The 26,371-nt window shown below is 40.6% G+C and overlaps 1 protein-coding gene across 2 annotated transcripts in view; it reads right to left on the reverse strand.

The window, feature by feature from the left end:
• TXNRD2 (thioredoxin reductase 2) overlaps positions 1-26,371 on the reverse strand; it is a 49,052-nt gene that overhangs the window by 21,386 nt on the left and 1,295 nt on the right. Inside the window, exons 3-17 of one of the 2 annotated variants that reach the window (XM_017815442.1) lie at positions 26,282-26,338; positions 25,537-25,681; positions 25,148-25,222; positions 24,220-24,298; positions 23,218-23,280; positions 22,643-22,713; positions 19,502-19,521; positions 19,059-19,150; positions 17,718-17,892; positions 9,842-9,978; positions 5,155-5,250; positions 4,733-4,825; positions 4,219-4,290; positions 2,239-2,336; positions 12-1,304 (exon numbers count right to left, since the gene is read on the reverse strand). In XM_017815442.1, the coding sequence (XP_017670931.1) occupies positions 1,277-1,304; positions 2,239-2,336; positions 4,219-4,290; positions 4,733-4,825; positions 5,155-5,250; positions 9,842-9,978; positions 17,718-17,892; positions 19,059-19,150; positions 19,502-19,521; positions 22,643-22,713; positions 23,218-23,280; positions 24,220-24,298; positions 25,148-25,222; positions 25,537-25,681; positions 26,282-26,338 (1,301 nt within the window). In that variant the 3' untranslated portion in view covers positions 12-1,276. Of the gene's footprint in view, positions 1-11; positions 1,305-2,238; positions 2,337-4,218; positions 4,291-4,732; positions 4,826-5,154; positions 5,251-9,841; positions 9,979-17,717; positions 17,893-19,058; positions 19,151-19,501; positions 19,522-22,642; positions 22,714-23,217; positions 23,281-24,219; positions 24,299-25,147; positions 25,223-25,536; positions 25,682-26,281; positions 26,339-26,371 lie in introns of those variants that run through there. The other variant, XM_017815441.1, reaches the window with a different exon arrangement.

Genomic DNA, 26,371 nt, shown 5'->3' on the forward strand with positions numbered 1-26,371 from the left:
AAAAACAGCAGAAAGAGAAAGACCCACACAGTCAAATGCTCTTCACCTGAAACAGCCAGAAGGTCCGAAAACATCAAAGTAATTCTGCTCTTGTCCATTTTATCAGGTAGAGGAGCTCCTTTGTTTCTCACACAATGCTGTCTCTATTATTTCTCAGGCACTTACACAACTGTAGACGCCCAGCTTCACGGCATCAAGGCAGGGAAGAATTGTCATAAGGGTTGAGACAGAGACAATTAAGCAATTTACCCAAGTCACAACTGAGCCTATGGCAAAAACATCTGACAAAACTGCAACCTTCAGCTTTTCTTGTACATACATGTGTGTCTCACTAACTCAGATGGAAAACAATGCACACATGCACACAGAGGAAGAAAATCTGAATCAGAACTGCTGGAAAGAATCTGCTGAAGGAAGCAATACCAGAATATTATTCCATGATCTTACAGAAAGTCACTGGTGCTTATACTGAACATATCAATGTTATAAGCAGGAGAATAAAAAGCCTCTTATTTGAAAAAAAACCAAACCAAACCAAAAAAAAAACCCCACCAGAAAACCCTTCAGCTAAAATCCCACTTGCTTAATTCCTTTACTTGTCCAATACATTCTTAAGACTTGATGACTTTCCTTTGAGCTGCTATTCCTGGCAAGTCATGCTTTAAGAATAGCTGAAATGGCCCTAAATTTAAGAATTGTTTCAAGCTCTCTATGGAACAGTGTTATCTCCCTCTACAAAATACAGGGAAGGGAGCCATAGATACTTTCTGATGTCTGCACGTCCAAAAAGCACCGACAATCAGAGGATCATTGCTGAGCACAGATGTTACTGGAGTGCTAAGTGGGGAGGGAAGATGAAAAATCGTCCTTCAGAGAGACTGAAGTGAGACCCAGTGCTTGACAAAGGAGAACAGCTCTTCCAGTGAGTGTCCCACACTGAAAGCTCTGGATTTGTGAAGTGCAATAGAAACCAATACAAGAATCTGACCTGCTGAAAACCTCTTACTGTGGCTAAAATTTTAATTTCCCTCAAGCAAGGCAGAAAAGCACTCCAGTTTCATGTGCTTCCTTTTCAATGGTTATTTTGGATAAAACTTCAAAACAATGACATCCTAAAAAAATGTAGTTCTAGAATCTATACCACTGGCAATTAAAGGACTACAAACACATGTTGAAAATGTGTACTGAGGGTACACTGCAATCAGTGAGTTCCAAGATATTCCTTACGTGATACTTGCGGTCCTGCCTTCTTAATCCTTTCTGCTTTTCATTTATGCTAGTCACTCACATCTCTAAGACTAAAACTGCAATAAAATGGTGAGCACGATTAGGAAAATGAGCTCACACCACAACTCGGGGTGATTTACTGTGTCCCAGACTACTTTCTTCAAAGAGGGAGTTAAAAACTATAATTTAGTAACGTAAATATACAAATCAACATTTCTGAAGATAAGGATGATAAGAAGGGAAATGTAACAACAAATATGAAATAACTGTAGCCCATGGGAGGCATAGCAGGAATTTTCCATTTACCAGAGAGGACACAGAATAATTCCTTACTCCTTCAAAGGGAGGGCTTCTATATTAATATTTGAGGAAAATCTTGAACAAGATCTGATCACAAAGGGTAAGTTGGTTATTGCAATTATCAGCTAGCTCCAAACAAAAGTACCTGCCCTCTCCCATTATCCTACAGAAGTTTCTTTTTTACTATATTATGATTAGCTTATACCTCAGAAGCATATAGGGATTCATGCAAGTCCTTGCCGAGCTTTTGAGGAGCAGTGGCTGTGCACATTTAAAGATAAGATTAGGAAATCCTTGGCAGGTGTAAAGAAAGGTTTTTATGAAAAGCACAAATATCCTTTAAAAGAAGTAGCTTGCAAAACTATATAGTGATTGCTTATTCTGTGCATAGAATGCAAAAGAGGATACACTGAAAAACACTGACATTAGTAAGTTAATGCACAATTTTGGTTTTTGTTTTAACTATATCAAGTCAACAATATATTTTCCTCAGTTGTTTCCTTAGCTATATCCAGTATTACAGTAACTAAATCCGATACATCTTAATGAAGAACTGCAGTATTTTAAGTGAAAATATGTGCAACACTTCATAAAAGTAACAAAAGGCCTGCATTCTTTATAGTGTTGCCAAAACTAGGCAGCTATCTTTTATAATCTTACAATAACTTAAGAAGCAGGCTTTAGAAGCTGGAGACATTCTTTTGTACTTACTTGATTCCAAGAGCAAATCCCTGAATAACTTCGCCTGCATTTGGTCCAATGAAATGAAGGCCAAGTATCCGTTGCTCCCTCTCTCGTAAGCACACCATCTGAAAACAATACATGACACAGAGATCCTCCCTTAGAACACTTAAAGATAAGGCAGGAAGGTGAATTAAATGCAACCGAAGTGCCCCAGGATCCTAGTTCAGCTGGTCGTTTCCAGGGTGCCAAAAACTTACACACTTGCTCCAGTCTCACTGACTTCAACGGGTCTTACTCTGCTCTTGAGCACTTTGCTGAACTGAAGCTTCAGCAGGGTATTTGTGTCAGACTGCAGGGAGCCACTGACAACAGTCATCTGTGCTATTGAATGCTTTGGTGTTTGTCATTTGTTTGAAAGCCTCAAAACACTGTGGTCTGGTAACCAGAGCAATGTTCTTTTCCCCAGACTGGCCACCTCAGCACTTCTCCAGGCCTGGGCAGTTATTGCCAGGAGCTCATCAGCTGGATTGGCACAGTTATTGCCAGGAGCTCATCAGCTGGATTGGCACAGTTATTGCCAACAGCTCATCAGCTGGATTGGCACACATGACCACTGCCAATTATGGGACACTTTGGGCCTTTGTGATTCAGGCAGGAAGCACTTGGAGCAGTGTCTGGGGGGACACATTCACCACACTGGCCACACGACCGAGCTTTCTCGGTCAAGCCTTGGAAGCAGCCAAGTATGAAGGTGAGTTAATAAGGATCTGGGAGAGCTGAGTCACTGCACACTTAACTTTTATTAGAGAACGTAATGAAAACGTTTTAGTTCCTTTAAGGACACCATCTTTATAATTATAGAAAAGAAAGAGTCTCTCCCAGCATCCTCCCATTAAGCATTAAATCATCACTAATCCAGGAGGTTCTGCTGTTCAGTAAAAGATTGAATTCTTTCCTCAGGAATGCTGGGAACAGCAGCAATCCTGACATGTAACTTTAAATTTTGAGGAGTTTTAAAGAAAAAACTCTATTGCAATAGAGTTTGAAATACTCAAGTTAAATGTTTGTTTTGAGAGTTTAGTAGGGACTATACTCAATATCTTCCAATAACTATTATGCTATTACTACTTCACCCTCAAATATTTACTTTAACTGACATAATTCAAAGGGAATACATAAAAGGAAATAGCATCACCTTAGTTGCACTCGTAGTTGGGACACTTAAGGCAAGTTACTAAGGCACTTATATTAATCAGATGTGACAAAATACAGTCAGAAAAACTGGCTGCAACTATTGACAATGGACATCTCTTACATAACAATAAAAACATAACACTTTATCATAGAACTGATGGACCTATTTATGCAAAAAAGATTGTTCCCTGATGTTGAGGAGAAAAGAAAGAAAAAGAAAACTATGATATATTCTACCAACACTACACTTCACCTTATCTAAGATTCTCTACTAAGGGCAAGTGCATCAAAAACCTTTCCAACACTGAAGCGACTGGATGGCTCTAGGAGAAGATATATTTCAGGTCTGACACTTTGGTCTCAGCCAGGAGCTTTTTGTTTTCCTGAGTAAGACTGAACAGTTACTCTACTTTTGTAAGCCTTATGCTTAATTCTTCTGAGGGCAGCATACTTTGCCAAGAGATGGCAATGCAAATATTACATGTAACCAGTTAAAAACTTTGCTGGGAGAAGCAGAGATTGATGTCTATAGAATCTGAAATATTTCTTAGGACCTTAAGAGCAGTCCAAAGACAGTATTAGTCAGCAGAATGTCAGTTCTGAGAAATGCTAATATCTGTAAAGCAATTCCAAGATGCAATGGGATATTTAATGAACATTAAACATTTGGAGTTACACTAGAGAAACAGGTTGTCAACAAGAAAATATCTCATCCACCTTGAGATGTTTTTTGCCAAACAGCTCTCCTTAAAGCTGGCTGCACCATATCACTTGTTTCAAATTAAAGGCAAGTTAAAAGCTCACAGAACTCACTTTCATATAGCACTGAGTTGCATCTCTTTCAGCCACTGTAAACTCTAGAGGTTTATAATACGCATGGAATACCTGGTAGGAAAAACAACAACATTTTGTGTTAGAGAGCACTATTATGTCCAAAACTGCCATTTAATATTATAATGACTGCTACTACTACATCTTTATACCTCTGTAGAAAAAATTATTTATTTAAAACCTTTTCATTATTTTAAAGGAAAATATGGAAAGTCCAGCAAGATGCTGCACAATATAACTTGCTAAAATGGCAGCTACTTTAAAGCTGTCACCCAATTTTAAAGCTGTCAATAATTTCAAGCCCACTAGGTAGCAGTTCCCACTGTGACCTGCTGCAATACTACTAAAGCTCTGAGCACTTCTGGAGACACCAACTCCATAACTGCAAACACAGTATTTTGGGGGTCCAAAAATTTTACCTGATGCAACAGTGAAAATTCTGTCTGTTCACAGTGCAACTCTGCCACCAAACAGAGCATTACAAATGATTTCATACCTCAATATTATCTGACCCGTGACACTGCACAGCTGCTTCTTCTGACAGTCCAACACAGCCATATTCCAGGGGAGTGAACACTGTGGTGGGCACCTGCTCTGGGGGGAACAGAGGTGTTACTGGGGGACACGGGGTGTTACTGGGGAACATGGGGTGTTACTGGGGACACGGGGTGTTACTGGGGAACATGGGGTGTTACTGGGGACACGGGGTGTTACTGGGGACACGGGGTGTTGCTGGGGAACACGGAGAGCAGCTGCAGGACAGACCCCAGCACCCTGGGCAGGACTGAGCAGTGCAGCTCTGGCACACACATCAGCTGTCAGAGCTGCACTCCAGGGGACAAAATGCAATTCCTTTAAAAATTCTCAAGGCAAACAGTGTAAGATTTTTATTACTGAAAGGAAGAACGAAGGACTCACACTGTCATAGTCCATCAGCTCTGAGGACTGGCCAAAGAGGCGCTGGGCCAGCAGTTTGCCTGCAGCGATGGCTGTGGGAGTCAGCTCAGGGCGGCCCTGAGGAGAGAGCACAGAGCTTCCTTTGAACCCAGAGACAAGCAGCATCCAAGGAGTTCTCCTGGGACCACGGGCAGAGGAAGGCCAGATCTTTGGAATTCCAGCCTGGCAGCCAGGGCTCAAACAGAGAAGGCAGGAATAACTTCTCTCCAAACATGCTTTTAAGTCTCTGAGTTCACTGTCTGTCTTAATGGAGGGAAAAAATGTCATGAATGTGTCAAATCTTTACATCTTATCATGTCACCTCTTGAAAAGCAGCACATATGCACATGCTAACCACTCAGTTCCCCCTTTCTCTCCATAGAAAGTCATCAAGAAATTTTTTAGATGGTCTTTTTAGAGCAGGAAGAGCCTGGTGTAAAGCAACAGTGTTTTTATAACATCAAACCGTTTAAAAAAATTTGTCTGACAAGTTTTTACAGAACCCAGGCACAAAACACAGCTATTTGTAGGCACTATTGATGACTTCCTAAGCTGGCCCCGGGTTGGAGAAGTGGAGCTGGTCCTGGTCTCAGGCTCTGCTATTACAGGGGAGCTGAAAAGGATTGGTATTGGCAAATACTGATTTCCTGGGACTGAAAAATGGAATGACAGCAGGGTATGGCCAGGACATGCTCCAGTTCAAGCCACGAGCTCATCCAAGACATATCATCAGGACGCTTGTCTGACATGAGGAAAGAGGTCACCAATCCCAAAGGAATGATGTGGAGATACAAGAAAGCCATAACTGAGAAACTCCCCTGTGGGACAGCATGGAATGCTTTGTGAAATGCGGGAAGTTTGGATTCATACAGATGCTGTTTAGGTGCAACATTTGTCATGCTCCTGCAAAGCCCAATTTGGAGGCAATCGTTCAATAAACTCTCAAAACCAGTTTTCAGCAGAAAATTAGAATTCCTCACCGCACACATTCAAAGTTTTCCACTTATTTTCATTACCCTAAAGTTTTTTAGCATTTACTACAATCCAATCTTCTCTCCCAGCTTATCCTTTTTTGCAAGTTGCTAGATAGACTCTGGTATTAGCTACCATTTCCTTCAATACACAAACCATTACCTGCATGTTAATGTGCATTTATGCTTTTGTCTGTACTAATAACCACTTCAAAGTCTACTGCAAAAAACCAAACTGAAACATTATGTCTAACCTGATAACAGAAATGACAATTCTAAATGTTAATGAAGACTAATCTGTTTTTCCTCCACAGCTCATGACAAATCACAAAACTGCAAGCCTATCCCTTTCTTCCCCCTAACATCCATCACGTCACAATTTTTTAAACCCAGCATTTTGACTTTAAAGTCTGTAAATATCATTTACCAGATGAAATTTGCCATTTGTTTTTTCTTATATGCATTTGCCTGAAACGTGGCTGCCAATCACTTCTGCAGCAGGAAATACAGATGTTGTTTTGGCATTCCAGAAATGAATAGAAGATTGGAACGAGAGATAAAACTGTGAAAGCACCGCCATGCATTCCATAAAACCCAGCTAATTACTAAAACATCCACGCAGATAAAGCCCAATTTCTCATAAACAATGACTTAAAGACCTTTCTTGGTAAATATTTGAAATTAACCTTCACTTTGCAGTCATGTGTAGAACTACCCCACTGATTATTATGGATACGACTTGTTCATAAGAATCCTCCAATGTATTATAGGTTTAAACGAGATGGCTCCTAAGAGAGTTTAAAAAGCTTTGAAGTAATGTGTATTTGTTCTAACACAACTCTTTTTGGTCTCATTTCCATTCAAAGCAACATACTGTACATTCCACCTTCTCTACACATCTTTGTTATAAACCCTTTGAAATATGACAGATGTGGAGCGGCCTGACCATATGACAAACCTCCTTCTGAGAGTGTCTTTATGGTGTGTGCCATGCTTTTCAACAGCAGCACTACTGCAGGAAGAATCTGAACACAGGGAGTTTATATCAGCACTGAAAAAAAAAATTCTAACTAAAATTCCAGCTTGATCTTCCTCACCCTGATCACAGAAGATGAAAATGCCACAATGCAATTTCACATGGCAGTTGAAAATAATATTTTGTCAAAGCTTGAAAAATGTTTTTTGAGGGCAGACAAACTGACTGACGTCTGGAAGATTCCCCCCCCCTTTTCTCCAAATGCACAGCTTGGATAACATTAGGATTCCATTTGTCGTACAAGGGTGCAACAAGACACCCAGGCACACATAATTTCCCACTGGTACCAGCTGGGTATGACTCCCAAATGAAAACAGTCGTTCTGAGTGATCAGCAACCTGGCCTGCCCCTCTCCCCTCCAGCCAGGGCACTGCATTCACACACCACCAGCAGTCCCTGCCGGGTGGGAGCAGTCCAGGGGCTGTTCAGGAGGGAGGAGGCTGCAGAACTATGAGAACAGCACTGCATGGTAACAAAGACACTCTGACAGGGGGAGCAGAGAGAAATCCTGAGCAGGAACCTGGGGAAAAAATAATCTTATTCTTCTGATCACTCTCAGGGATCCCTGATGCTCCCCCAGAGGAAACGAGATTCCCCCTCCTTGCTCTTTGGGTGGGTCACACCCAGACAGGACCACACCTCAAGCTCTGCAGCTTCTGTGGTTCCCAGCAGGATGCACTTCATTCTCCTGTGTGGGTGCTTTGAGATGGGCACCAACACAGAACTTTATTTTAGTGCTGTTTCCCATGCCAATGTGATTTATTATCTAAATTAATTCTGCTTAAAAAAAAAAGGCCTAAATGGATTTAAGTATTCAAATAAAATAAACTTAATTGCTTAGCAAGTGGAATTACACAGCTCACAGTGTGCTGCAGTCAGATAAGATAGTGGCAGTAATTCCTTTTATCTCTAAACACTTTAAATGTATGATTACTACACCATGATTTCTTTAATTCCCTGTATTGAGCCCATATGCAGATAAAAGCTTAAGAGAGTATTTCTACAGAGCACCTGATTTAACTCTTCATTTTTCCCCAGTTGTACACTGGACACAGCATAGAACTGTGTTGCTGTTTTTAACATTTCCATTTAAAAGTATCTATTGAATAACTCAAGTTCAAAAATCTGCACTGATAAAGACAAAACCAGGAAAAGGAAATCCAACTTTAACCAACAAAATAAAGATGACAAATAAATGAATACAATATTTTTTAGATCCAGAGTAAGAAAGAGGAGAGCATCCTGCCTCCAACTTTATATTTCTTACTTAACCAAATCCTCAAAGGGGAGAAGACAAAAAGCACCCAAAAGGAAATGACTTGCCCAAAATAACACTGCAGATTGGCAGCAAAATAAGCAGCAGAATCTAAGCCCTGTCAGCATTGCCTCTAACAACTGCTTCATGGATGGAATCAAACAGAGAAGTTTGGAAAGCAGGAGGCCCAAGCAAGGCATATTTATCAGGGACAAGCAGGTGTAGGAGGCCATTGTGAGCAAAAAGTGGACTTTAGGAAATATCCCAGAGCAAGAAGTGACAAGTACAGAGGGAACCTGCATGTGAAGTGAGAAGAAAGGACAGGAATTCTACAAAATCCCAAAACTCTGAGTGACTGGACAGGACAGAAGCTTTGCAGAGTAAAAAGGGGAAAAAAAAGGAGAAATAGCTAAAAAGGAAAGAGTTTTAACACAATTTAAAAGGAAATGGCAAGTCATTCACAAGAAGATGGAGATGGCCAGGAAGAAACACATGTCTACACAGAGGGAAGAGGTCAGGAGTGGTCAACAGACTTCTGTGATTTAAGTGCCCCGGGCAGCTCCAGAGTCCAGTCAGAGATTTGCAGGGCTATTCCCAGGACATTATCTAACCTGTTACATCCCTTCCAAAACTCAGGGCACCTGTAGGGTTTATATCTGAGAGACCCTTAAACCATTTAAAACATGGCAGAACGAGAAATCTTTCAAAGGTCTCTAAAATTATACTATACATTATGTCTGGATATTGCTACAGTATTTAGATTATATTGCTTAGGTTACAATGTCCCCTCCTTAAAAAACAAACAAACAAATCCACATAACTCACTTTTCCTTGGCATAATCATTCACAAATCGTGAACAGAAGTCAAAAGCATTTAGTATTTTCAGCAATTACTTTTTCTTATTCTTGAGGAAGATACTTTTGTCAGAAGTATTTTGCATCAGGGAGCTGAAAAGCTGTCTTGTGTTTAGTCTGGATTGACACCCAAAATACTACCCATGGAATTACAGAACTTGTCACAGTCATTCCCACGAGTGTGCTCATCTCCAGAAGGCAAGAACTGCTTTCACTCAGCATTCACAGGCAGCATTAGGTCATGTGTCTAAAGTGACAAAAACATTATTAGGAAGATAATTGAAGTGATAAAGACATCATTATTAGCCTCTGACCAATGATGCATTCCCTGATAAACATCAGCAATAATCTCCCATGCTGAGACACTTCACAGGATCCATGTGAAGGAAATGACTGACCCAGGTCCTGGCACAAACACCACAGCTCTGCCAAAGGAAAAAGTGCAAAACACCAAGATATATGCTGGGGCATGACGACATCTGGGGACTAGTTATTAGTCAGGAACAAAGTTGGCTTCCTGTTATTGTAAAATAGTTTATGTAGACTCAGTACCTCGGTTATGTCTCCAATTGCATAAATGTGAGGAACAGAAGTAGCTTCACTGGCATCAACAATAATCTTTCCAGTTTCAGAATTAGTTTTCACTCCAACTGTCTCCAAATTGAGAGTTTTAGTGTCAGGGGCTCGGCCTTAAGGGAAAAAAAAAAGAAATGAAAGCTATTGAAAACCATCTGCAGTGTTAATCTAAAAAGCTGGTATCCTCCACTGTGGGTTTCCAAGAACTTCCCGTTATGTAACAGCCCAAGCAGAAACATGACAAAACTTATCTCATCCTGGGAAAGCTGCAGGGGTGGCAAGTATGGATATGAATTCCTTTGCTCAGAGGAGCTCAATCACTATTGCCTTTGCTCAGACTATTCCAGAGGAAGTCATCCTTTAGAAATATGGAGGACAACACCCACTGCAAAAAGTGCCAAACACACGTGGTTTGTAATTTATTGAACATTCTAAATTCAGTTTCCTAATGTAGCACGAATATACATATAATAGCTAAGTAACTTCTACACTGAGAATTTCCCATGAACGTTGACTGAATGGCACTCAATGGTAACAGTGTGTTGTGCATACTTGTTGACAAAAATTGTTCATAACGCTGTTCAACATAAAACATTGCTAAGTCCTCTTTTCTTGTTATCTGAACACACTTATCCTAAAGCTTTTTTAGTTCCCTCAGTTTGGATGACAAACTGGATCAACTTTGCTCTCAAGTCCTCAGTGCTGAGTTAGTTAGCTCAAACTCTGTATTTGAGTTATTTCTGTAGAGTTTACAAACAGCATTTTAAATGCATTTAAAAACACATGAGGCAACTCCTACCAAGCCTACATTTTATTACATCTTCCCCTTCCAATGATGTCAAATTATCTCATCTTCAAAAAACATACTTCTGTAGTGTTTTCTGCACAGTTACCACTTAGACCACTGAAGTCTTACCATTACACTGAGTTTTCTATCAAGTATTTCAGGAAGCAATTTCTGACCCACAAGTTGCAATCTTAAATCCTATGCAACTTTTCAAATGCATTTGAAAGTTAATAAGCACAGTGAAATAACCAGGTACCCCCAAAATCTGCAAGGATGCACAGAGTCACATAAAAACACTTCCTGATTATATCCAAATTAAGGACATTTGCTAGCATTGCATCTATTTTTAAGGCTTTAGATGAGTGTGGATATCTGTCCATTTCTAGGTCTCCTTTGCGTGAGTCACGGGCTGCGTTTGATGTTAATACAGAGCTATAGCAAAGCAAAACAAAAAGGGAAATGTGTTCTCATTAGGAAAACAAGCTCTTTGATGTTAATGTAGGAAATTATTAAACAAAAGGAAAACCTGGCTTGTCAATACAGACCTAATTATATGTAAACATATGATTCACTGCTTTCTACATCTGCCATATAGGCAGGCCCCTCAAACAATGTCCCATCTGAGTGCCCCTGTAAAGACTCCTGTGTATGAATTTCATCTGGAGAAACCAACACTTCCTCTGGGAGCACTGACTGAAGCTGTCGGCACTTGGCTATCTGTCTGTCTTCCCTCCTCTTGTCCCCATGGGATGCTGATCTGCTGTTCCTTCTCTGCCCCCTGCTCCCCAGTCCTGATGCTATCAGGCAACAAAAATAATAAACCTCCAGGACCTTATCTTGGCTCGGATGTGAAACAACTTCCTACCGTTGTATTTCTTTGTGTATTGAGAGTAAAGCCTGGGTATTCTGCAAATGGACAACTAATGGGGTTTTCTAGTTTCCCCTTTTTCCTGCCAGGCAGAGCCAAGAGAAAAGCTTAGCACGCAATGGCAGGCACTGAAAGAGGAAAAAAAGAAAAACTGTCAATAGAGTCACTTAAAGACCTGTGACAACAACAGATGAGTTTATCAAATCTGCAGGATAACACTTAACCTTTCCATTCCAGTCTATTTTAACATGTGTACAGCTTGGTATTAATAGCTAAGAGTTACAAAAAAATATCCTGCTACTCATAGTGCAATTTCTCTCTCAATTTTACTGCCTAAATATTATTTCTGAAAGCAAAAAGGAAACTTTAAAACACTGAACTGAAGCTTTATTGGCCTTTAGCCCCACGCTGGCCCACCTCCATAAATCAGAATTACACTTACTGATCTTGCTTCATCTCAAATCCAGTAGCTTAGGGTCATGATTAGACAATGTATCTCGTGAAGTTTTAATGTCAAATTCAGGAAATTCTGATATTTCCCAACATTCACTTACATGTATCAAAGAATCAGCTCTCACCATTTCTTAGTAGGACATCCATTTCATACCCACAACTCCTCAGTGTTTTTACATCCTCAGCTTCAAGAAAGCACGACTTTACAGCTTGTTTCTAAGATCCAGAGGACAATACCTATACCAAATCCTGCCAAGGACACAACCCCATCCTTCCCCTAAAGTCAGCACGTGTGCTTTTACTTGATGATGTCCCCTGCCCTGAGACTACCAAAGAATAGGAGTCTATGATTGTATAAGACACAAGATTAGATTTAGCATAATATTTTAGCAAAATATTATGCCAGACATTTAGAAGAAAAGTCCAATGAAATCTTAACCTTAAAAAGGTTATCTGCCTCCTGCACTTGCTACACATCATCATCTCACCTTTAATAAACCATACATTTACCACACAGCTGTGACAACCACACACATCCCTGCTTTCAGTGCCTGTCCCCATTTGCTTTTAACTTTAAAAGAAAAACCAGCTTTTTGATCTGTTTTTGTAAAATCTAAGAGCACGGCTTCCTAAGGGGGCTTTTAGCCAGTTTATCTCCAGGGAGTGCCAGGAGAGTGGCTGAAGCACCACCTCAGATGTTTGCTGGGCTGGCTGTGCTGGGATGTGGCCTCTCTGTGCCATCCCCTGGCAGGGGATCTGGAGTCACACACACACAACAAGGGGGAGGCAGTGGCACTGCTGGGACCTCCAGGGGAGGGCCTTCAACAGTGGAGACTGACACAGTTAAACTTGGAAGAAACCAGAGGAATGGGCACAGCCAGGTAAGGAGCAGCAGTAAATGAGTGATAGCATAGTCTTGCATCCTGTAAGATTTCCCAGGGTGATAAAGGTGCAGCTGACAGCAAAATTTTATAATGGGTCTTCCACAGTTTCTTAATCACAGAAGTTGGAATGTCTGTTTGCTTCCCAGCATTTGAAAAATCCAAATTGGAGCCAACCATACATTTTATTGCAGATGGCCACTGTGAGGATACTGCAGGGTGACAGGACGGTTCTTCTTAAAGAAAGCTTAAGCCCAATAGTCTTCTCTACTTCTTCCCTACACATTTTGACACATCACTTCACAACTTTATCCAATCTGACCTCAGTTTGACCTTAATCAAAATCTCTGTGTTCCCAGTCTTGGTACTGTCTCTCACCTTGTTCTGGGTGCCTGACATACTCCCCAAATTAGACCTAAGACCACTACCCTTTCCTCCTTCAAACGTCTCCTCAAAGCCACAGGGTGTTCACTAAAACACAGCCAGCTGACAATGGCTAATAAAGACCAATTCATTGTAACTACTGTTCAGATTACAAGAAAATTCTGACAGGAGTAATACTAAGTAAGGTTAAAAAAAAAGTTCAGGACTCATATCACATGCACTGCACACATAGCAGTGTGCACCAGTTCTACAAGGAAGCTTTTGAACTTTACATCCACTACTGATAAACTTGCAGCATGCCTGCCACAATCTGCAAAGAGATGTGGCCCTCAGTCAGTGCTGGGGCAGTCCCTGGGCTGTGCCAGGTCTCTCCTGCAGCCCTGGTGAGGAGCAGAAGGGCCGTGGTAGCCACGGTGTGCTCAGCAAACACCCACCGTGCCCACCCTGCACAGCTGATGTTCCTCGTGTCTGGAGAGGTGTCAGTGTGATCCCATCGAAACCAACCCCAACAGCAACTCCAGCTGACATGCAACCAAAGGCAAACCTTACAGCAACCAAGGGAAAACCTTACAGCACGGGACAGACCTGTAGCAGTTCCATTTGTTTTGTTCTCAAGCTCCTGTACAAGGTATAGTGGGCTGGAAACATTTCCTGAGGAGAAAGCTACAGTTCACTCTTACATTAATTCTCCCACGCCAAGCTTGCTTTAACCAAAGGTTTTATTTCAAAGGATGGCTCTGCAGTCTCAAAAACCAGCACCCAATCACCATCCCCTTTTGACATAACCTGTATTCTGCACAAAATGTCAGGAACTATACTGGTTTCAAGGAATTACTTTGGAGCATTTTCCACCATTTTTTATTTATTTATACCACCATTCACGTAAAGGTTAGCCATCACCTACCAACTTAAATAGCACCTTAGTGCTGAAACAGTTCTCAATCCAAAACCTTCTTCACATGCAGATTAGAGGCAAAGCCTACAATATAACTTCTCCTCAACGTGAGTAGGTGATTTTTGTAGTTACAAGCTGGTAAAATAAGTAGCACAAAATAAGAGTTACACTCAAAGTTTATGGGGGGGTTAAACAAATGAAGGGTCTCTGTCAATGCAAACAAATGACCAGCACATTAAAAATAGCCTTGTTGAATGGAGTCTGACTGAATGTCATTAAAACTAGATATTGGGGGAAAAACTAAAAGCACTGGCTGATGTAATGGGAACGACAATTTTCATTACAATTCCAAAAACCATATCTTACCAAGACAGTAATGAATTTAAACTAATAAGAGAGACAGACATGGGAAGCTCAGAACAAAGACCCAGCAAACCACATCACATTAACAGTTGTCTGAGATCAACCAAGGTGCACTATTTTTCACTGAATAGTTCAAAGGTTAAAAACTGGATAGCAAGATTTTGTTTGCCAAGACAAATCTAAAGCCCATCCCCTTTTCTGTATGGCCTACAGGAGATCACAGCAATATTTTACCATATGGGACTTTTCAAAGAAAATCTCCAAACAAAATTTCTGTTTCCCTAGTTAATCCAAACCAGTGTGGTTGTAAGAGTTGAAGAAAACTACTACTAAAAAAAAAAGTTATGTACTTAACCCTTTGTTGATACTGAACAGTGAGGATCTTGTTTAACTGCATGGCAGAATAAATCCAGCAAATCTGCAGTGGGACACAAAGGACGATCCCCTCGACAGCACGAGCTGTGCAACCCCTGAGACCCTCCAGCTCCACGCTGAGCTAAAGCCAGTGTTCTGTTTGGAAGCAAAGCTGATGTTGTGTCAGACACACTGGTGTTCCTCTGAGCTGACAAATGCACTGGAACTTGGGAATGGTTGTTCCATTGCTCTCATCAGGGAGAAAACTCTTTTTGTGAAGCTAAACTTAAAATCTGCCACTGGTCACTGCTTTTTTTGTTGACAGTTTACCAACACACAGCCTCACATTCTCTGCCAAACTAATTCCAGGATTTTGGAAAACCTGCTCAGTTAAATCATCAGTTCAATGTTGCTCCTCTACACATTAAGATCCCATTAGAGATGGTTCTTTCTCGGTCTCTTCTAAGGACTTTGTGAATAATCAGCTTTCAGTTCCAGCAGTGATCTTTTCCCATCTATTGCAAATTCCAACGGCAATATTACTCACCAACTCTTTTTATACATTAGCTATTTGCAATTGCAGCATTCAGCCCACAGGTTTCAGCCCCTCAACAGCTGAAACAAACCCACCCTACAAAGCCTGAGCTCCTGCACCTTTGTCCTGCAGCTCAGCACTTGCAGCTGTTTCCAGAGGTGTCCATCCCTTTTCCCTGGATGAAGACCCCCCTGTTCACTCTGGACATGCACAAATCTACCATTGCTTTGCACTCAGGTACATGAGGCATCTAACAGAGACATTTTTTGTGTGTCCTTAAGGGCAGGGGGAATACTAGAGAACAGGAAAAGTTTATCTGTTCTTTTGTTCACTGTAGAACTGAGTCTCAAAATCTTATCATTTCAGGAGAATTCTCAAGAAGCAGAAGACAGCTCAGGCAAGACAGAAGGACATTACTGAGCTAGACAGGCAGAATCAAATAAAGGTCAAGAATGAGCTCTTTCACTGAGCTGGAATATATCAGTATGGTCACTCAGCAAGGTATCACAGCTACATGACAGTACCCTACAAAAGCTTTGAATTGAAACTTTTAAATTACATTAAAACATATAAAAATGAGATTTCTTCCCCCCCCCCTCAAATATTTTGACTAGTTAAAAAAAGCTGCTAGAAAAACAAAGAGGGCACTGTGCCTGCTTTTACTGGCTTATCCACACAAGCAGAAAATCACACATTCCAAAAGCAAAACAAAATTCTTCACAGAAAAAAAATTTTTTTTTATAGGCTTACATTAAGAGATAGCACTGTAGCTTATCAAACTCAAACTATGTCCCACTGCCAGTAAATATTTTTAACACTATTCATAAAATCCTACTAAAATTCCACAATGCACTTACAAAAATCAAGGAAATATGTGGTATGATTCAGGCTACAATTAGTTAACAATAGCGGCTGCTTTTTAACTAACTCTCCAAGCTGATTTGCCTCAATCAGTATTGTAACTGGCACATCTGCAGACAGGAAATCCTCAACACCACCGAGTTTCCCAGCCTATTATCTGAGACACCTGGTGTGGGTGTGTTGATACAGAGCAAAACAATGAATCATACGACTGCACATCAATTAACCAGCTTTAACTGTTAATGTGTGTAATCCTAAAGGGTGGAGTGGCAATGTGAACACTAAAAGAAAAGGCAACACAAACCCCCTAAACCCTCAAACTATTCATTTTGCAGTTTCTAAATATGGATTGTAACTCAAATCTATGACAAAAATTATAATACAGGTAGTCCCTCTATCAAATTAGTGAGTGGACTCACACTGCAACAGTCTATCATGCAACCTTATTCCATTATAATTAACACCAAACAGAGATTTTTTTTTATTATTATTTCAATCTGATAGCTCTTCTTTCCATCCAAAGTAAAAAAGACAAAAGTAAACAAATTGACTTGTCATTGCACATGTGTGACTCCAACTCAGTGTCCTTTTCACAGGACCATAGAATGGTCTGGCTTTTTTACCAGAAAGCTTGAGAAAATCAAATACAGCATTTAGAAACCCTCTTTTTGGAAACATTCATCTCACCTCATGAATATTATTCTACAGTTTTCAGGACTGTCACATCTCCAGATAGCATAACCTTGTTTTTTACTCTTGGCAAGCACTAGTCTCTTTGATGGGTTCTGGTGAGAATAATCCATTATTATAGGCTGTTTCCACAGTTTATAGAAGCCCATTGCACTTCTAAGAGAATAGTAGTCACAGTAAGGAAAAGAAAACATTTGTCAAAACAACCAACTAATACTCTTTTGGGGTATTAGGAAGATATAAAGCTGACTTAACCAGGGAACCCTTAAAGGTTCCCTGCAGGGAGCTTGGATTTTTAGACACAGTTACTTCTCTTTCTCTGAATTGGATGATGGCTGCAGCAACAAACTTAAGCACCACAGTTTAGAAAAAGAAGAAATGGGAGGCTCTTAAAGAGGATAAATATGCACTTGTAGTGAATAGCTTCATGAACAAAACAAAAGCATGGACTCAGAGCACACGACCTGCACCCCAGAGCTGCTGGAACTCACGTTCTCACTCTCCAGTAAAGGTGAGGAAAACCACAAGGTCCCCATTTATTGCAGCTCAGGCAAAAGTAGTTACCATTGACTTCTTTCACTCACTGTAACTTAATGTGGTTTTAGACTGTAAATGAACAAGTCAGGCATGCCAGACAAGAATTAAACCACTTTCAATGTTTAGGTCACCAAGTATTTAATACACAGAAAAGTGGGAGCCTGTTTGGCCCCAGACAACATGAAGTGTCTTCATTTTCAGAATGGAAAGCATTGCACATAAATGCTAAGACAATCATGTTTACCTACTGCCCACATCACAGTGTCAAAGGAATCCGTTTCTTCTGTGCCCAGGTCAGTATTTTTCCAGGTGACTTGCAATCTGTTGCTCTCCAGTTTTTCAACTTTGGTTGGGAAACATCTCTTTAAAAATTTGGTGCCGTAAGATTCCATGTGCTCAGTTACTAAAGATGCCATTTGCTGTTAAGTAGGGAAAACAAATTGTTTATCCTTAGATATATGACCTTTTTAATGTAAAACCCTCCTTCAGCTGTGTTCAGGAAAATCCAGTAAGTACAGTGTGCATTTCAAACATTCCTTGTCAATCAGTTACTATGCACTGCCATCATATGATAGTTTATGGAGCCACTACGACCTGCAACTCCATTCCAAGAGGCATTTATATCTGAATACTCCAATTATTTTCAAAAAAGTAAAACAGTAGAACAGTTGCTTTTAAATCATTTGCTTTTAAATCATTTGCTTTTATACCAAACCAGCATCTAGAGCATTTTCTGGTAGTTTGATGAAAATTAAATACTTTCAGAAAACAATGGAAGAAAAATATTTCCCTTTGCCACGACACCTGACATTTCCCTGCAATGACTATGAATCACTAAGGCTTCACGGAAAGTTCTCCTACAAAAAGGAAATAATGCTTTTGTCCTAAGAGCCTGTTTGAAATAATGCCACCCCACACTCAAGCAGTGAAGTGTCACATTGACAGGTTTATCCAAAGATGGCAGTGCTCTTGAGTGCATTCAGGCTGCACTTTATTAAAGAATATGTTTATCACTTGAAGGATATTATCACAAAACCACTCACAGAGAACAATTAGGTGCAAGTTCCCAGCTTACAGAATTTTGATATTAACTAATATGAAGGCAACAGCAGGGCTGTGTCTCTTCAGAAACATGAGCTCAGGTGCCATCAGACTCGATGTGGCTGCAGACTGAACATAATGACTTTCTCTCTATTAATACTTTATTACCTTTGGTATGTCTGCTGTGCTCTTCCTGCCCACAGAGGATCAGGTTGTCAGAGACAGCCCCACTCTGGGGGTTCCCCAGTGCCACACACACTGTTCCCTGGGCTGGGACAGGGCTCATTTCTGCACTGACGGGTGCAAATCCCAAGAACTGTTCCTATCCAATGTTCTGCACACTCATGGCCCCAATTTAGGGATACAAGCTGCTGGTTTCAAGGAAGCTACTTCCAAGTGGAAGGGGCTGGCACACAACCAGGAGCTGTCACTGCCTGCTGTGGTGCTTGTCACTGCTGCTTCTAACAGCAACACTCCTGCCTCAGAAACTGTGCTCTCACACATGGAAATAACTTTCCTACACTGTAAGATATTCCATACTTGCCTGATCAAACCCACGAAGTGGGATACTTCTCATCATGACTGCAGTGTCCAGTCCAATGCCTGTCAGAAAACCAGCACATTCAAGGGAAACATCTGGTGAATCACCAGTTAGGGAAATACAAACAATGATGTCATGTAAACACAATATAAAAGGGTAGTATACAAGTGGGATTTTTACCTAAAGATACCAAATTCTCCTCACACAGACATCTTTAGCTTGCTTTTGTACTCAGAATAAAACTTGGAAGTCTTAGAATATTTTCCTCATAGTTAACACTGGTTTTAAGATCCCAAGAATTTATCCTCAGCTGACCTTAATTTCCATGATGCTACTTCAACTCAACTATATGGCATGACCAAAGGAATTCCCTAAACTGAGCTTTCATAGGAAAGACAGCGATGCTGCTTATAATCATAGATCATCACAGGTTTTCCAAAGGATACAGCTGGCTCCAACAATCAACCTGTTACACAAAAAGGAAAGAGGAATAAAGCAGTGGAATGAGCTTGTGCATATTTTTGCACAACCAAAAGATTATTTTCTGAAGCACATATTTATAGAAACATTTTTACTGGTTTTTACAGCAGTAGCCAGATTAAATCCTAACTCTAATTTTCTCCCTTCATAATCTCACGACATCCTTATAGTCCTCCTGAGATCCCTGCCCCTTCTCCCAAGGGCATAAACACTCCTTTTTTCCCTGAGTTCCAGCCAAAGTTCTCTATTCAGCCAGGCCAATCTTCTCTGACAGCTCGTCTTTCAGCACATGGGGACAGTCTATCAAGTAGATTATGTCTTCCCATCAAGTAGATTACAGTTCTTATTACAGATTTTATTCATTGCTAAATTTCATTTTGATTTATAACCATCTGCTTTTTAATAATCTTATTTTTCCAAATGCCAAATATTTGCCCTTCCTGTCTCCAAACGTTTGTGTACACAACTATAGAAAATGGGTTTAATAGATTTACCTAGACTGGTATTTACCAAATACATCCACTTTAGTTCTTAAATAAAACTCCAGCTCCCTTCTCTCCCCATATTTCACACCCTTTCAACCAGGAATATCACTGAACTTGTCCATCAACACTTTCAGTTTACGAGGTGGATCAGCTCTCCAGCACAGCAGTTTCTGTGCCTGTCCCCAGATGCCCTCTATGCTGCACATCCCTCTCTCTCCTGACCAGATCCTCAGTTCCCACCTCTGCTGGGGACAAAAGGCAGGATCCCAGTCCCTGCTCTGGAAGCAAAGGCGGGTCCCAGCAGCCAGCCATGCACACTCAGCTGCTGCACAGGCTGCCCGGGCTCTGCTCTGCTGTCCGTGTGTTCTGCAGACTCGTTACAATCCCACACTTTGGGGAGGAATCCCACAAAGGATTTCCACTGACAGCAAAGCATTTTGTTGAGTTTTTGAATGGGCTTTTGCCCTATGCCTTACCCTAAAGCAGTGTGCACCATGTCCCAGGGTAAGAGCAACGCTGTTACACCTCTGAGCAGTGCAGACACGGAGGCTGCTGCTCTGGGAGCCCCAGGGACTGCACAGTCACTGCAACACATGTTTTCTCACAAAAGACCCCAGATAACATCTCTCTATCCTACAATAAAAACACACAGCTCTGAAGGTGTACAAAGAACAGGTTGAGCTAAAGCGATTAAAATCTGCTAGTCTGGGGTTTGTGTTTGGCAAACAATTTAGCAGAGTGGGAACTCATTTTTCCAGCATTAGGGCATCTGATTCATGTGTGAATGGATGATCACCCCCTCCTTTGGCATGGAGCTCCTGGGCAGGGCTGCAAAGTGCCACGTGCTGCCCATAAAGAAAATATGTGCTGGAGATTCACAGGGAACAGAATGAGAGTATCTGTAATTTGGGCATATGTTTGCTCTTCTTTGTCATAAGATGAAAAATAGATGTCAGCTGGCACTTATTCATAATATCAGCACCACATAATTCAGAATTCCTTGCACAAAGCAGGGGGTTCCTGAGCATTGTCAGAGTCTAACAGAGAAGTTAGGAAAGCAGAGCCTAACATTGTTCACACCTGCTCAATCTCTCACTCATGCTCAACACATTTCAAAGCATCTTTTCTAACTCACTCTGCCAAAACCCTTCGTCTCAGTAGCGAGAATTTCTTCCCATGTTTGTATATCTAAGGGACTTTTAAGTTGTTTAACAGTTTACTTTTTTTTTTCTAATATGAATAACTGCAGGACTGACAGTTCTATAACCTCCAGGCATGTAATTTGTAGCTGAGATATGTACATTTGGAGAGGGAGAAAAGAAAGAATAAGTACAACACAGCTCAGACTAAAAACAAAAGGTGTTAAACTGAACCTTGGGAATATTTATAATAGAAATAAATCCGACAGAAACAAACCTTTAACAACTCCCTCGTTCATTTGCTAAGACACAGCCTGATAAAGCACAGAAATGCTACTGTAGCCCCTGCAGGCTTATTTTGACTAAATCTCAGGAATGCAACATATAAACACTAGACTCCCACATTACACTGTTACAACTTGCATTAGCAGCAACTGGACAAAAGCCACATTTTCACAGAAACATCTTAGAGGGATAAATCTTATGTTTTGGTTTGGGTTTCTTTTGGGGGAGTGTTGGTGTGGGTGTTGCTTCTTTAAAAAAACAATTTCCTCGCATAAATCATGCTTTCAAAATTCAAGAGGTGACTGATATACTACAAACAACAGCAAATTTACTTTTTTTTAAAATTGTACCAAGGAGCCTTGTTTATCTATTTGATGTTTAACACAATGCATTTTTTATTCTAGAAAATCACCACCGTGAATGGCAACTCTGTTGTCTTTCAAAACCACCAGTATTACAGTCTGAAGTCTCTTTTTCTTATATATACTTTGCATTTTCTAGAATTGCTCAATAGAGAAAAGGAAAAATAATATTATCTGACTTTCGTGCCAGCAAATGTGCATTTCCTATCACAACGTTTTGCACCAGGAATTTTCTCTGTAGTGCAGTGTTGACTCAGAATCTTACTGTGCTATGGGCTGTAAAAAACAACAGCTATGGTGGTTTAGTATTTTCATTAAAACCAATATTTTAATACTTCAGTCAAACAATAGCTTCCACAGCAAAAAAAAAATGGCAAAACCAACCCAAATGTCTCATCGTATTCTCTTTCGTTATCAGAACTGCCACCACTTAAGAGAATATAAAGTTAAGTTGGAGTTTCCTCCCTAACCCAAGAGCACTTTTGCACACTCCTGTGGTGAGGAAGGGGAACAGAGCAGCCCTTGGTTGAGTCCATGCTGCCCTCTTGTGACTTTGTGTGTAATCGCTACAGCAAACAAGTCGCCTCCACCTAACACGGTGAAAATTCGTATTTAATTTGATTTTAGAAGGGAGTTTCATAAGAGGAGGAGGGGGAAGATCTATGAGGTACTAATGAAGGTTGGTAGTGTGATGCTGATGCACAGAAAAGCACAATTTCAGAAGGAAAACAGAAATAAAACTGGTGTATAAAAGGCAATTTTGAACATTTTTCACCTTGCTATACAGAAAAAGAATGAAAGCTAGCATCTATGAAAGCCATGGTAACGGAACTTACGTTTTTCCAGGAGATTCCTTTAACCAGAACAGGTCATCACTTGTGATTCCATACTGCAGTGCACCTGCAATCTGTGACCACACAGGTAAGATCCTGAATCTGCACCGTAAATCCTGGCAGCAAAAGAAGCTAACAGCAATTTGGGCTGTGTGGGCTGAAGGACAGCCAGCACACCAAGGGGAACACATCTGGGGTTGCCCAGATCTGTTATCCAGCCTCTGTCCCTGGAGATCTTCCAAAAGCCCTGAGCAGTGTGACCTGACCCCATGGCTGACCCCAAGCTCCTCGAGCAGGAGGTTGAGTTAAAGTTCCTCTAGAGAGCACTTCCAACCTGAATTATCCCACAGCTCTGAGCAACATCAACAGACTCAACTGATGCAAAGTGTCTTCTATGGAAATGTTTTTCTAAAAAGCTTTCCTTTATATAAAGACAATTTTTCGTATGACAGGAGTAAAAAAATCTCTCATGTGTTACTTTATATCCACATCCTCCAAACATTCACTGTGATCTGAAGCACATACAGTTACAAAAACCAGCAAAGCCATGGCAGTTGTCAGATGGAAGGGTAACTTACGTGTGTAGGATACTTTGGTCTTCCTCCAGTAGCAATGACAATATTATCTGCAGTAACAATAGTCTACAAACAAAAACAAAAAAATCAAAATAAACCATTTGAAATTCTTTTATCTGTCTTTAGACTTCATCTATGTACAAAGGAGTAATAAATGAGGAAGCTGGCACTACCATCTGCTATTTGTAAGACATAATCAGCAATACATTAAAAAAAGGATGAAGATAAAATAAACTAATACATGCAGGAGTTTCTCCTACTCATTCTCTATCAGGTTTTGTTTTAATATTAACCTCCAACTGTTCTTATACTGAGCAAGATTCTGATGACTACTTGGAAGCAACAGTTAAGCACAAACAACAACTTTTTAAAACTGATTTCTGCTTAGGACAAAACACACCAAGATCACAGCAAGTCAGGCCCAGAGTTAAGCTACCTCAAAGGCAGCATGTTTTTAGAAAACCCTAGACATTACCCTAAAAAACCTTTGCTCTCTCAAATGGATATTAACTCCAAAAAGGTGTTAAAAATGCATGTTCAGTATTGTTAAATATGCAGCAGTGGCCAGCATTCCTTTATGTGACCCAGCTGCTGGAATCTGTGCATTCACTAGAATTGCCTCCCACACAGATTTGGTATTAGAAAGCTGATCACCCTTACAAATCACCTGAAGGAGGGGAACATCTCACACTGACCTAATGCTCCGAGGTGATGGTTCTCTTTACATTTCTGAGAGCATCAGTATGCCTGACCAAATCAAATAACATCTTTTGTCTCAGCATTTCCACCCACAGAGAAGAGCAATGGCATCTGACAGGCCAGGCCAAGGACTCAGCAGGCAACAGTCAAGTTCAGAAATAACTTCTGAAAATGCAAATTGCCCCCACCAAAACAACACTGTTTATACCCAAATACCTAAAGCAATTTGAAAAGGGCCAATCCAACTCCCAGCTGCCCTGAAACAGTTGAAGTGAACAACACTGCAGAAGCAGCACAGCAGCTCACCTCTTTACCTGCTTTTGTCAAGCCACGGACCGTGTGGGGATCGGAAAAACTCCCTTTCATGTTGAAGTATTTCACCTTCCTGGAGAAGCAAACAGCATCAGCAGTGCACACATAACAAACAACAGCCATGAAATACAATCAGCTATGTTTTCCATACCTGAACTGCTAAAAAAGGCAGCAAATAGGCCTAGAGCAGTAAAAGGAACAAAGCATCTTATTTCAGGGACCTCAACACTGGCAGCTTAATTCCACTTAATTCTTGTGTCACAGTTAACTCCTCTAAACAGCAAAGTAACCAACCTTGTAACACACTTTGGGATCACGTTATTGACCTCTTCAAACGACATTTTCCACTAGCTATAGCATGACTAGTACTATCTATAGCATCACTAATCAATGCTCATTTAAGAGCACACAAAAGTGACTCAGCAGGAGTCACAAGACTAGAACCTGCTAAGTTTTCTATTAATATAATTTCTCTATAAAAGGAACTGCATGCTGAAAAACTTGGAACCATTTCTGCACTGAAAGCAAAAAAACCCTTCTGCTCCAGCACTGTGTTATCTGTGGGTTTGTATGGCATAGAAATGTCAGGGGATAAAATTAAAAGTATCTTCAGAAACCCTGATTACTTTATATTAATGCAAAACCTCTCCAGATTAAAGAGAGCATCCCCTGATCACTGCACTGCAAGAAAGCTTTCATGTGTGGTCACTGTCAACCACTGCTTCCCAGAAAAGAAAAGGAAGGTGGGAGGGGAGGAGAACACTTGAATTGACAAGGGCACTTACAGTCCTGAGCAGAAAGGAGTCACAAACTCAAAATACTACCTCTAGTGAGAAACTTCAAAGGCAATTCTGCAATTCTACAAGGAGAAGAGCAGCTCCTTGACTATGGGAGGAAAGATGAACTTCAAAGACTTATTTACTTGTCTTGTAGTTGCACTCTGTGTCCCCAGTTCAAGGATTTCACATAATTCTGAACAGCTTGTGCCATCACAGACCTACCACAAAACAAGACATTGAACATGGAGTTATCATTTTACAAATTCAGATTATGCAACTCAAAGATACAGGCAATTGCTAGAAATTAGGAATGTTCCACGGTACTTTTTGTTATGAAAATAAATTGTCAAGTCCAACATACCTGCCCTGAGAAACCAGTAAATACAGTTCTGTGTTTTAAACAAGGACCAAGCTAAAATTTCACATGCAAAATCCACTTCCCTAACTGTCCCCAAAAAACACCAACTGCAAAAAGTTGGTTATTGTTATGCATTTGCAGCACACAGGAGTGAAGATGGGCAGTAATCTTTACCAGGTATGATGAACAGGTTGGGCTATGTTCCAGCCATAGTGATGGGCATCTTTAAGGGCACTCCCTAAAAGAGCTGCTTGGTGCATAAGCTTTTTAGGAATGCAGCCAACATTCACACAAGTTCCACCAAGTCCCCATGTGGTTCCTCGGGAGAAGGAAAAAAAGAAAGAAAAAAAAGTAAATGCATCAGATTAGTGTAGCTTAATGCAACTGGGTTCACAGCAGTTAAAAAATTCTGAAGCAACACACAGTCTGTTATCTCCTAGAGATCAGTTTCTAACTTTGTTTATGCTCATTTGCTTTGATAAAAACCATCTCTGCATATTTTTCTTCTAAAATTCAAACCATCTCAAGATGTTTTCAGAGCTCTGAAGATCCAGTCACTAATCATTCACATCTGCAGATCTTATTTTATACATTGTAGAAGAGCCTCAACATGATGCAATTAATAATTTTTAGAAATTGTAAGTAACATTTTGACAGAGAGAATATTCTCTTGTTTAAGTCCAAAGTCCACTACAAGTGGTAGCATCAAACACTGCTACCAAGCTGAATTGCAGGGGAAGCAGGAACAGCTGGGACATGCTGGAGGGCACGAGCTGTACTGCAAGCTGGGCTTAAAGACTTTTACTACCAGCAAAGCAGGCAGCTTTGGCCCCTTTGCTGACTGGAGCAACCTGCTCACCTAGGCAGCTGCTTTACATGCATTTCCAGCTATTGTTACCCCATTATTTGTCATCCATACCTTGTGGGGAAGGGTCCACGTAATCCAAAACAGCCACTTTTCTTCCAAACTGAGCAGCTTTAAACAATAAAGCAAGATAAGGTATTTAGA

This window comes from Lepidothrix coronata, unplaced genomic scaffold (assembly GCF_001604755.1).
Source record: "Lepidothrix coronata isolate B3197 unplaced genomic scaffold, Lepidothrix_coronata-1.0 Scaffold51, whole genome shotgun sequence".
Lineage (NCBI taxonomy): Eukaryota > Metazoa > Chordata > Aves > Passeriformes > Pipridae > Lepidothrix > Lepidothrix coronata.